The 12,422-nt window shown below is 35.4% G+C and overlaps 1 protein-coding gene across 1 annotated transcript in view; it reads left to right on the top strand.

Annotated features, from left to right (window-relative positions):
• The window catches only part of LRP1B (LDL receptor related protein 1B), a gene marked incomplete at both ends in the record, with an annotated part of 1,929,155 nt that overhangs the window by 1,136,016 nt on the left and 780,717 nt on the right, over nucleotides 1-12,422 (top strand). The window contains one exon of the mRNA XM_080928219.1: nucleotides 9,758-9,880. Within this exon, the coding sequence (XP_080784345.1) occupies nucleotides 9,758-9,880 (123 nt within the window). The remainder of the gene's footprint in view (nucleotides 1-9,757; nucleotides 9,881-12,422) is intronic.

Raw genomic sequence — 12,422 nt, 5'->3', positions numbered from 1 at the left:
AGTGCCATTTCTAAATTCCCTTTCACCAGAATTTACATTTACAATCTTCAAAGACTTTCATGCTCTACTTGTTTTAGAAAGTTGGTTGTTAAATTTAAAGTGTTGTGGAAAAATATCTTGCTGCACTATAAAATAGACTGACCTTTGATCTATTTCAAATTTAGAAACAATAAAATATTTCATGTAGATTAGAAATATAACTTACCTCATCAAATTTCTGTAAGGATCAAAAAATTATTTGTTGCCTTAAAATAGTATATGTGAGAAATTCATAGCATTTTCCTACATCATTTTAATCAGGAAAAATTATTTTAATATTACCTCTCTATATATGCAAATATTTGAAGTAATGGTTTATTGGAAGTCATATGCAGTCAATCTTGCAACTCAAACAATGGAATGTAACTGGTGTTTGTAAAATACCATTACTGTACAATTAATCTGTATTACCATTGAAGAAAAAAAATCTTTTTAAAAAGTTTTTTTCTTTACTGATTGTTTTAGTTAGTGTTTTGATGCTGTGAACAGATACCATGACCAAGGCAACTTGTAAGAGGACATTATTATCAAGGCAGGACACTGTAGCATCTAGGCAGGATTGATGGAAGAGGAGCTGAGAGTTCTACATTTTCATCTGAAGGCTGCTAGCAGAATACAAACTTCCAGGCAGCTAGGATGAGAGTCTAATCACCCACACCCACACCCACAGTGACACACCTAAACCAAAGTGCCACACCATCTTATAATGCTACTCCCTGGGCCAAACATAACCAAATCATCACACGCATATAATTCAAAAGACATTAATTGCTAAGCTCAATATCAATGCTCATTTAGAAATGATTGCATTCTATGTTACTTAGAAATGCAATGTTTCCAGCCCAACTGATTATCTTCAAATTAGGTGACACAAACAATTCAGCTTTTTACCTAATTTTCCTATATCTAATGATTGTTCCTATTATACCAATCTTTGAACATACAATATAGTATGGAAAGGATTCCTAGTTGGACTCAAGTCAATATTTATAGATTTTATACAACCTGCAGAACCATAAAAATTGCATTTCATCTTTAATTATATTGATCAGTACAAGATAATTACAAAGTAAAAGGAATTAAAGTTTTTAGAGAAGGATAGCTTACCCTAAGATATAATTTTCTTCCAATTTTTCTTTTGCTTTTTAACATTTAGATGTTAGATGATATTCAAGTTTTAAAATACATGATTAGTAAACATAATATTTTGTCATATTTTGCTCTAATATTCTTCTTAAGCTTTAATTATTTTATTATGTGTATAGATGTTTTAACTACATGTATACACTAAGTTTATACCTGGTATCTAAGGAGTTCAGAAAAGATCTCCAGGGACTAGAGTTACAGTTGTTATAGGCTATCATGTGGGTTCTTCAAATCAAAGCTGTTACTTCTGCAAAAGAAGCCTATGGTTTTTTTTTTTAACCCATATTAGCCTTTCTATAAAAAGTAAAATACATCAACAGAGTAGAAATTAAATCCCCTAAGACTAGTCATTACAAGTTGTTCTTAGAGTTAAAAGGTATGCTATAATGTTCCCATCCATGTGTGACATCTGTCTAGCTTTCTTGCTTTCTTTTCTCCCATCTCCCCATCAGTAGAAAAATATATGCTATGTACACACGCGTGATCACGTACAAGTGTGTATTTATAGTATATTTTAGTATAGCATTTATACATATTTGGTTAATATATGAATACATTATAGCAGTAATTACTATCTGTCTATATGTAGTATATATGAATGAATGCATATGTCATGTTTATGTGTAGCTGTGCGCACTGACACCTGAATATATGGAGATCAGTGTGTTTGGAAGTATTCCCCCATTACTCTCTACTATAGTTTTGAGATAGAGCTGTTCACTGAACCTGTTGCTCTCCAGTTACAATTCCTAGGCTAGATGCTAGCAAAGCCTTGGGATCCAGGTGCCTTTATGCCTTTTCCTTAGTGCTTGGATAACAGGCCACATGACTGGCTTTTTGTGTGGTTATTATTGAGGACACAAACTCAGGTCTGTATGTTTTTATAAGCAAAACTTTAGCCTTTGTGTCATATTCCGTACATCTTTTCATTTATTACAATTTAATTTTATTTATTCACTTCACATTCCAATCACTGACCTTGCCTCCAGTTCACCCCCTTTCACAATCCCTCCCCTCTTCCCCTCCCCTTTTTTTCTGAAAGGGTGGAGGACCCCTCTGGGTATGCTCCACCCCGGTTAATCAGGTTTCTGCAGGGCTAGCCACAATCTCTCCCATTGAGGACAAACAAGGCAGCCCAACTAGAGGAACATATCACAAAGACAGGCAACAGCTTTTGGGATATCCCCCAAGTTCACGACTCACATAGAGACCAAGGTGCACATCTGCTACATATGTGGGTGGGGGGGTAGGTCCAGCCTATGTATGGTCTTTAGTTTGTGGTTCAGTCTCTGCCATCCCCAAGAGTCCTGCAATACAAGAGTGTTTCCTTGCTCCACATCCTCACCAGCATGTGCTATCACTTGAGATTTTTACCTTAGGTATTCTAACCAGTATAAGATAGAATTTGAGAGTTACTATTATTTAACTGTTTGTTGTCCTGATGAGGAAGGACTTGAACATTTCTCTAAGTGTTTCTAGGCCATTCAAGATTACTCTACTGATAATTTTTCATTTAGCTTTGTACCCATTTTTTTCAGTCCTTCATTTTATTTTTTTAATTGGGTATTTTTTTACTTACATTTCAAATGTTATCCCCTTTGTCTGGTTTCTCTTCTGGAATCTCCCTATTTCATCCCCCTATACCTGCCTCTAATGAGACTTTTCCCAACCACCCACTCAATCCCATTTCTACACCCTGACATTCCCCTACACTGGGATATTGAACCTTCACAGGGCCAAAGAACTCTCCTCTTGGTGATCCCTGATAAAGCTATCCTCTGTTACATATGCTGCTGGAACCATGGGTCCCTCCATGTGTACTCTTTGATAGGTAGTTTAGTCTCTGGGAGCTCTGGGGAATCTGGTTGGTTGATACTGTTATTCTTCCTGTGGGCTTGCAAACCTTCAGCTCCTTCATTTCTTGTTCTAACTCTTCCATTGGAGGACCAGTTCTCAGTCCAATGGATAGTTGAGAGTATCTGACTCTGTATTTCTCAGGTTCTGGCAAAGCCTCTCAGGAGACAACTATTTGCGGCTCCTGTCAGCATGCACTTCTTGATATCCACAATATTGTCAGGGTTTGGTGACTGTATATGAGATGAATCTCTACCCTCGCTGGATGTTTCTTCCCTTACTCTCTGCTCTGAACTTTGTCTCCACAAATCCTCCTGTGAATATTTTATTCCCAATTTTAAGAAGGACTAAAGCATCCCCCCTTTGTCTTCCAACTTCTTGAGCTTCCTGTGATCTGTGGATTGTATCTTGGGTAATCAGAGCATTTGGGCTAATATCCACTTATCAGTGAGTGCATACCATATAAGTCCTTTTGTGACTGGCTTACGTCCCTTAGGATAATATTTTCTAGATTTTTCCATTTGCATAAAAATTTAATGAAGTCATTAATTTTAATAGCTGAGTAGTACTCCATTGTAGAAATTACCAATTTTCTGTATGCATTCCTCTGTTGAAGGACATCTGTGTTCTTTCCAGCTTCTAGCTATTATAAACAAGGCTGCTATGAACATCATGGAGCATGTGTGTCTGTTATATGTTGGAGCATCTTTTGGATATATCCCCAGGTGTAGTATAGCTGGGTCCTCAGGAAATATTATGCTCAATTTCCCGAGAAACGACCAGACAGACTTAAAGATCGGTGGTACCAACTTGTAATCCCACCAACAATGGAGGAGTGCACTTCTTTCTCTACATCCTTGCCAGCAGCTGCTGTCACCTGTGTTTTTGAACTTAGCCATTATGACTAGTGTGAGGTGAAATCTCAGGGTTGTTTTGATTTTCATTTTCCTGATTAATAAGGATGTTGAACATTTCTTTAGGTGCTTGTTAGCCATTTGATATTCCTCAATTGAGAATTCTTTGTCTAGCTCAGCCCCCCATTTTAAGAGAATTATTTTATTTAACTTCTTGAGTTCTTTAATGCAAATGCATCCATTCTTATCACCTTGTAAAAGCTTAAGTTCAAGTGGATCAAAGACCTCCACATAAAACCTGACACACTGAAACTAAGAAGAAAAATGGAGAAGAGCCTCGAGCACATAGGCACAGGGAAAAACTCCTAAACAGAACACTAATGGATTATACTCTATGATCAAGAGTTAACAAATGCTACCTCCTAAAATTTGAAAGCTTCTATAAGGCAAAGGACAATGTCAATAGGACAAAATGACAAACAAAAGATTGGGAAAAGATTTTTAACAATCCTACATCTGATAGAGGGCATCCAATATGTACCAAAATTTTAATTGGATTATTTCAATTTATTATATCTAGCTTCTTGAGATTTTTAAAAATAAATTTTGAATATTATCCCTCTTTCAGATGTAGGGTTTGTTAAAATACTTTCCCAATTCTTAGTATACCATTTTGTTATATTACCAGTGTCCTTACCCTTAAAGAATCATTTTAGTTTCATAATGTCCCATTTATCAATTGTTGATCTTAGAGCATGAACCATTGGTGTTTATATATGATATTGTCTCCTGTACAATTGAGTTCAATGATCTTTTCCACTTTCTGTTCTATTATATTTCATGTATCTAATTTTAAATTGAAGACTTGGATCCACTTGACTTGAATTTTGTACAGAGTGATAGATATGGGTTTATTTGTATTCTTCTAGATGCAGAAATACAATTAGACCACTGCCATTTTTTAAAGATACTTTTTCCCCATTGTATGGTATTACTTTCTTTGTGAAAAATCAAGTGTCCATAGGTGTTTGGGGGCCATTACAATTCTGTTGATCAGCCTGTCTGTTCCTACACAAGTACAAAGCACTTTTTAATTACTATTGCTCTGTATTACAGATTGAATTCAGGGATGGTGATACCTCCAGAAGTTTATTGTGTATTATTGTTTTAGGTAGCCTTTTGTTATTGTTCTTGTTATTGTTTTTTTTTTTCATATGTTTGAGAATTGAACTGTGCAGGTGTGTAAAATAATGGTTCTGTAATTTCAATATGATGATTTCTTGAATTTCCTCAGTTTCAGTTGTTATGTCCCCACTTTCCTTTCTGTTTTTGTTAATTTGGATACTCTCTCTTTGCCCTCTAGTTAGTCTTGCTAGGAGTTTATCAATCTTGTTGATTTTCTCAAAGAACCAACTCTTGGTTTTGTTGATTTTTTCAATGGTTCTTTTTGATTCTATTTGGTCTATTTCTGCCATAATTTTGATTATTTCTTGCCTTCTACTCTTTTTGGGTATATCTGCTTCCTTTTGTTCTAGGGCTTTTAGCTGTGCTGTCAGGTTGCTGATGTAAGCTCTCTCTAGTTTCTTATTGGAAGCACTTAGGGCTATGAGTTTTCCTCTCAGTACTGCTTTCATTGCATCCCATAGCTTTGGGTATGTTGTGTTTCGTTTTCCTTGAATTCTAGAAAATCCTTAATTTCTTTGTTTATTTCTCCTTTGACCCTGCTATCGTTTAACAGAGCGTTGTTTAGTTTCCATGTGGATGTGGGCTTTTTGTTGTCTTTGTTGTTGTTAAAGACAAGCCGTAGACCATGGTGATCTGAGAGGATGCATGGGAGTATTTCAATCTTCTTATATGGATGGATGCTCATTCTGTGTCCGATTATGTGGTCAATTTTTGAGAAGGTGCCATGGGGTGGTGAGAAGAAGGTGTATTCTTTTACTTTAGGATAATATGTTCTGTATATATCTACTAATTCTAGTTGGTTCAAAGTCTCTGCTAGTTTTGCAGTGTCCTTGTTCAGTTTCTGTTTCCATGATCTGTCCATTGGTGAGAGTGGGGTATTAAAGTCTCCCACTATTATTGTGTGGGGTGAAATGTATTTTTTGAGCTTTAGTAGGGTTTCTTTTATGAATGTCGGTGCTTTTTTATTTGGGGCATATATGTTAAGGATTGAGAGTTCCTCCTGACAGATTTCCCTGGTAATGAGTAAAAAGTGTCCTTCCTTATCTTTTTTGATAACTTTTGGTTGGAAATTTACTTTATTCGATATTAGAATAGCCACTCCAGCTTGCTTCTTGGAGCTGTTTGCTTGGAAGTTTTTTTCCCACCCTTTTACTCTGAGATAGTGTCTGTCTTTGTCTCTGAGATGAGTTTCCTGTATGCAGCAAAAGGCTGGATTTTGTTTATGTATCCAGTTTGATAGCCTATGTCTCTTTATTGGGGAGTTGAGTTCATTTATGTTAATATATATCAAGGAATAGTTGTTTCTGTTTCCTGCCATTATTGCTTTTGTGGGTTGAGTTGTGTCTGTGTTTTTTTCCTCTTTTGGTTTTCTTGTTTAGGAGTTTTCTTGTTTTTACTAGGCTGTATTGTCCCTCATTGTATTGGGTTTTCCACCTATAATTCGTTGTAGTGCTGGGTTTGTGATCAGATATTGTGTGAATTTTGATTTGTCTTGAAATATCTTCATCTCTCCATCGATGGTGATTGATAGTTTTGCTGGGTATAGCAGCTTGGGCTGGCACTTGTGCTCTCTTAGGGTGTGCATGATGTCTGTCCAGGCTCTTCTAGCTTTCATAGTCTCTGTTGAGAAATCGGGTGTGAGTCTGATTGGCCTGCCTTTATATGTTACCTGACCTTCTTCCCTTACTGCTTTTAGTATTCTTTCTTTGCTTTGGGCACTTGATGTTTTTACTATTAAGTGTCGGGAGGTATTTCTTTTCTGGTCTAATCTATTTGGAGTTCTTAAGGCTTCTTTTATGCTCGTGGTCATCTCATTCTTGAGGGTAGGGAAGTTTTTTTCTATGATTTTGTTGAAGATATTTACTGTGCCTCTTAGTTGATACTCTTCTCCCTCTTCTATTCCTATTATCCTTAGGTTCGGTCTTTTCATTGTGTCCTGGATTTCCTGGACATTTTGGGTTAGGAGCTTTTTGTTTTTTGCATCTTCTCTGGGTGTTTTGTCTATGTTTACAATGTTGTCTTCTGCCCCCGAGATTTTCTCTTCCATCTCTTGTAATCTATTGGAAATGCTTGCTTCTGTGACTCCTGATTTCTTTTTTAGGTGTTCTACCTCTAGGGTTATCTCTTTTAGTGTTTTCTTTATTGTGTCAATTTCCATTTTAAGTTCTCTCTTTCATTCCTTCATCTATTTGGTTGTGTTTTCCTGTAGTTCTTTGAGTTTTTTTGTTTCCTCTTTAAAAGCTTCTGAATCTTTTTGCTTTTCCTCCCGTTCTTGTTTAATTATCTCTATCAGCATCTTGAGGTTTGATTTCAGGTCTGTGTCTTCCTTTTCTGGAGTGTTTGGAATTCCGATGTTTGCTGTTATGGGAGAGCTGGGTTCTGGTGTTGCCAGGTTGTCTTGGTTTCCTTGGGATATACTCTTTCGCTTTCTTCTTGCCATTTTGTTGTCAGTTATATGTTCTTGCCTTTCCCTTGTATCTGGTCTGTGTCCCTGGATCTCCACTGGTCCAGACGGCAGATGGGTCGAGCCCTGTTCTATGCCTCAGAGTCGCCGGGTGGAAGCAGAAGTTCCAAAGTTCAGTTCCTGGTTGCTGGATCAGGCAGGGCAAGGCAGGGCAAGGCAGAGGGTGCACTTTCTGTGTGCACTCCACAGAGATCTCTCTGCTCCCTGGCAGCCCAGGTCTCCCACCCACCATTTGCTCCATGCCATTCATTTCTATATTAAGTATATAACCTTAAATGTATGTAACCAGATGCATTATAATCAAGCTGCTTATTTCTTACTCTTTTAGTTATGTACGCCACAAAATATTTTGAAATCATTCCAATTTTTTTTAAATCTCGATGCCATTAAATGTTACATATGACATTTAATGATGTACACGTTGTGAACATGGAAAGGGTGCCCTAATGTCCAGTAAAAGCTTACAGATTTATCTCATAATAATGGAATGTATATGAAGGCTATATAAAACATCTTTACAATTCCTAGTAGAAAAAAATGAAATATATTGCATTACCCTCTGCATTTAGAAATTGAGGCTATTGCTTGTATTATTGCATGCTCCATGATTTTATGTAGTTAATAAATTAAATGCACTTTTCAGAAATGAAAAGAATTGATAATAAACTCTGGGTTATTTCTTCTGATCTGAGATGCAGAAGATAACGTGGGATTTTTAGTATTCAGGACTATTGTGGAGGGCGAGTATCTACAGCAATGCTCTCCATGGCAATTCAATCCCTCTGGCACATAGTGTGCTAGCCCCATCTGTGACTTCAGTTACCATATTAGCACGTGTATACTAGCATTTAATTTTAATTGCTTATTTCTTATGGCCCAAGTAACTAAAGACTCCTCTTTTTAGTATGTTATTCCTAAAATAATAAAACATTTCATTTTTTTGATAATATTGATAATTGAGGTGTACTGTAAGATTACCTGATAATTGCATGGCCAATGTGATTCTGGGGTTTGATAAATCTCTCTGTAAAGATGGATGCAAAGAAAGCTCACTAACCTCCTTTTCTCTTTCCTCTTTCTCCCTTCCTTTCCCTATCTTTCCTTCATGCCCTCCTGCCTTCCTGCCTTCTTGCCCTCTTTCCCTCCTGCCCCTGTCTGTCTGTCTCTCTGTCTATCTGTCAAGCTCTCTGCTCTTTTTATTCCACATTGTCATTCTTTAGTCTTTGTTCTTCTTGGATTTGTTCTTTTATCTACACTGCCCTGAAATTCATCACAGTCAATCTTACCTCTGCCTCTTGAGAGTCACAATTAGAGGCAAGAACTATGCCACCTTGAATAATACATTTTCTCAATTTCTTGTCCATGTTGAAGGAATAAATAATATCATACTTGTGATTATCTAATTACTGTGTTTTAGCTATATTTTTATAAAAATTATACCTAAAGGCTCTTCAAATATGTCTTTGGATATCTTCTGCAATTCACCATGAGCTCCTGACCTAAGTTTATAAATTCTTTTATAAATGTTATCTCCTGGGCTCCATCAGTGACTCTGTTCCCTAAGTCTTTAGTCCAGCACTACTGTCCTGTGTGCTACGGATTTTCTTGCTATGCAATGCTGCCTGGTGTTGCCAGCACACTAACATGCAGGGTACTCACCCCACTAGAGAACAAATCAATTCCTACATGCTTGTCTACTCAATGGCGACCTATATCAACATTTCTAGAGACCTTCTTTACTTTTCAAAGAACTCGGGCCACTCTGCTTTGATCATCTGGGGGAACTGTACATGACTAAAAAAAAATCTAATTATTTTCTGTCTTGCTCCCGGTTAGTAGAATATTATTACCTAGTACACAGTCCTCCTCCAACAAGCATACATATTTCTATCATGTACCAAACCATCATATATTTTGAACTGTTTTGAAATTCAGTTGTAATGTTGACTATAACCATATATATATATATATATATATATATATATATATATATATATATATATGTACACATTTCCATTCAAATATTTATGCCTATGTATATTTCAGTGAAAGAAAAATATTCCTGAAAGATAGGTTAGGCAGTATATGTCTGTAATTCTAGCAGTTGGATAATAGACAAAAAAAGAGACTGGGTTCCATAACCTTAAAAATAAACCATATTTTAGACCTTTCATAATTAGCAGCTTTGTGACAATTCCCTTTCTTTTTTCTGCAGGTGATAATATGTGCCGTGTTAACAATGGGGGCTGTGGCACACTCTGCCTGGCCATTCCAGCAGGTCGTGTGTGTGCCTGTGCTGATAATCAACTTTTGGATGAAAATGGAACTACTTGCACATGTAAGTTCCTTTCTTTCTGCACATGGCAATATGTGGAGATTAGCGATATTAGAAACCAACAGAACTGAAATTACAACTGGAAAGATGTATTTGTATAGCTGGCTAAACATAATTTCAGACTGTCTTATATCACTCAATTTCTAGGATTCATAGAATAAAGGTAACAATATGCACCATAGCATACTGTCCTGCTGCATATGGATGATCAGATAATTTACATATTTCTGTACCATATAAGCACTTTTTCATGTCATACTAAGGCTCACAATCAGCAATTGCAGTTGACAACATGTTGGTGGTTGTGTACATATTAATCTTCAATTGATTTTAAATGAATTGACAGCTCAGATATCTGTTTTGGAGATGAAGAAGAAGGAGGGATGTCAAAACGAGACTTCTAAGGAATCTATAGGGTATAAAAGCAGTGAACCAATGGGGTTGATTGACTTGAATTAAAGACACTTTCATTATTTTTGTCATATTATTCAATTTACTGTGCTTCTTATTCCAGGATGAACCTTAAAATTTGTTCTTCCTACCTCAAATTATACCCTCTAAGCACAGTAACTGCCACAATAGTTGTGTATGTACTGAGAACTAAGTAAAAATCTCTTCAAGGATTTAAGTTTCACATTGTGACTCAATATTATTTGGAGAAAAAAATTCCTCTAGGTTGTATATATGTATGTATGTATGCATATATGTGCACATGTGTCTAAGAAGATGGTAGACTTATAAAAGGAGTTAATCAATACGGTGGAGAAACCTTAGGATGTGCAAACTACAAACCCAGCATAGCAGAAATATCTGTCCAGAGCACTTGCAGACCTGAGTCTCGGGAGTTAATGTTTCAGTTCAGATTGATGAGAAAGATCTCTGGTCCTACAAAACTCAGAGCTAAAAATATTTCATTTTGGACTTGCAGTCTCTTTTACAGTGTACTATTTAACCCTGTACTAACACTTCAGCATCTGCTACTTTAGGTTTATTTTTGTTTAATATAAACACAAATGTCTTATTACTTAATATTTACCATGAACATAATCATTATCTAAGTTTTAAGACATTATTTCATATTTGATAGTTGGAGACATTTATTATATATTATTAAAGATATTTGTGACTTTTTCACTGCTTTCACTTCCTTATGTAATTTTCTGTATACATCAAATTTATCTTATATCTTTAACAATTTGGAAGAAAACTACCAGTCCTAACAGAAAAATATTCGTTTTTTCAAAAAGTTTGTCAGTATATTGAATGTCAGACTTATCTTAAATTTCAACTATTTGAAATGAAGACTTTACCTCCTTTGAGTTAGTCCCCTTATCATCCTTACTCTACTTTTTCTATTACAATGTGATACTAACCAATAACATTATTTGAAGTAGCAAATTATTTATAAAAATTAAATGTGGCTTTGTGGATAGAGCTAGGTAGCAGAATGGTAGCCAGTGTGGGAGTCCTTCCCTTTATCATTAGCACTATAAACATATACTTCTTCTACATATATAGCTAGTTAATTAAATTTAAAATGTTTTATATTCTAATCCAAGACTAAAATTCTACTGGTTTTATTTTTAGTATTCAAGTATTTAGTTGTCCATTATTTTTTAATAATCACTACTATTGAAAATTATTTTAAATTAACAACTTGGAGAAAAACACAAACATGAATATATGCATATATATATATATATATATATATATATATATATATATATATAGTTGTTCATTCTACACATATGATATATAGAAATGAATATTATTATCTTACAAATATCCCACATTTGTCTTCCTATGGGAGAAGCAATTCCTTAGAATATTTCTGTCTAAGCAAAATTTCCCTCAGAAATTTTTATGCAAAAAAAAATATTGTTCAATTCTTTTTAGAATTACCAATGCCTCCCTTTCAAGGTTGTAGGTAGGACAAATTCCAATGTGTTTCTGAGTCACTAGGTGATGGTTTTTCTGTCTTTGTTCTAGGTACTATGTTTGGCTCTCATTGTATTGCTAATTTTGAAAAGAGAGCATCAAGAGCCATTGCTCATTTACCCACAGATAGTAAGCATTGTTCTCAACAGATAAAATCTCTCTTATCACATCATTTTATAACCTTAATTTTATCTTAGCCTCTAAGAGAAAAAATGTATCTAATGGTCACATTTATCATTATAACACTTTTAAAGGGATCAATTTAGCATTGTTTTTCTATTATATCACCATAATTCCTGCCAGCCAAAATGAAAAACTCTGAGATTTTTAATGGAATAAAATAGAACACACACACACACACACACACACACACACACACACACACACACAGAGAGAGAGAGAGAGAGAGAGAGAGAGAGAGAGAGAGAGAGAGAGAGATGCACACATACATGCACACACATGCATGCATGTATACACAATATTTTAAATCCCAGTTAGGTCTGCTTTTCCTTATGATCCATCAAAAAGCTTTCTGTCAAGGATAGGAGATCACATGAATATACATGTTTTAGTTTTGCTAGATACAGATTTGTAGTTTATCTTGCAG

This window comes from Micromys minutus (genome assembly GCF_963924665.1).
Source record: "Micromys minutus genome assembly, chromosome: 13".
In the NCBI taxonomy this organism is placed as follows: Eukaryota; Metazoa; Chordata; class Mammalia; order Rodentia; family Muridae; genus Micromys; species Micromys minutus.
Note: the sequence above shows the minus strand (reverse complement) of the source record. Positions and strands in the feature narration are given on the sequence as shown.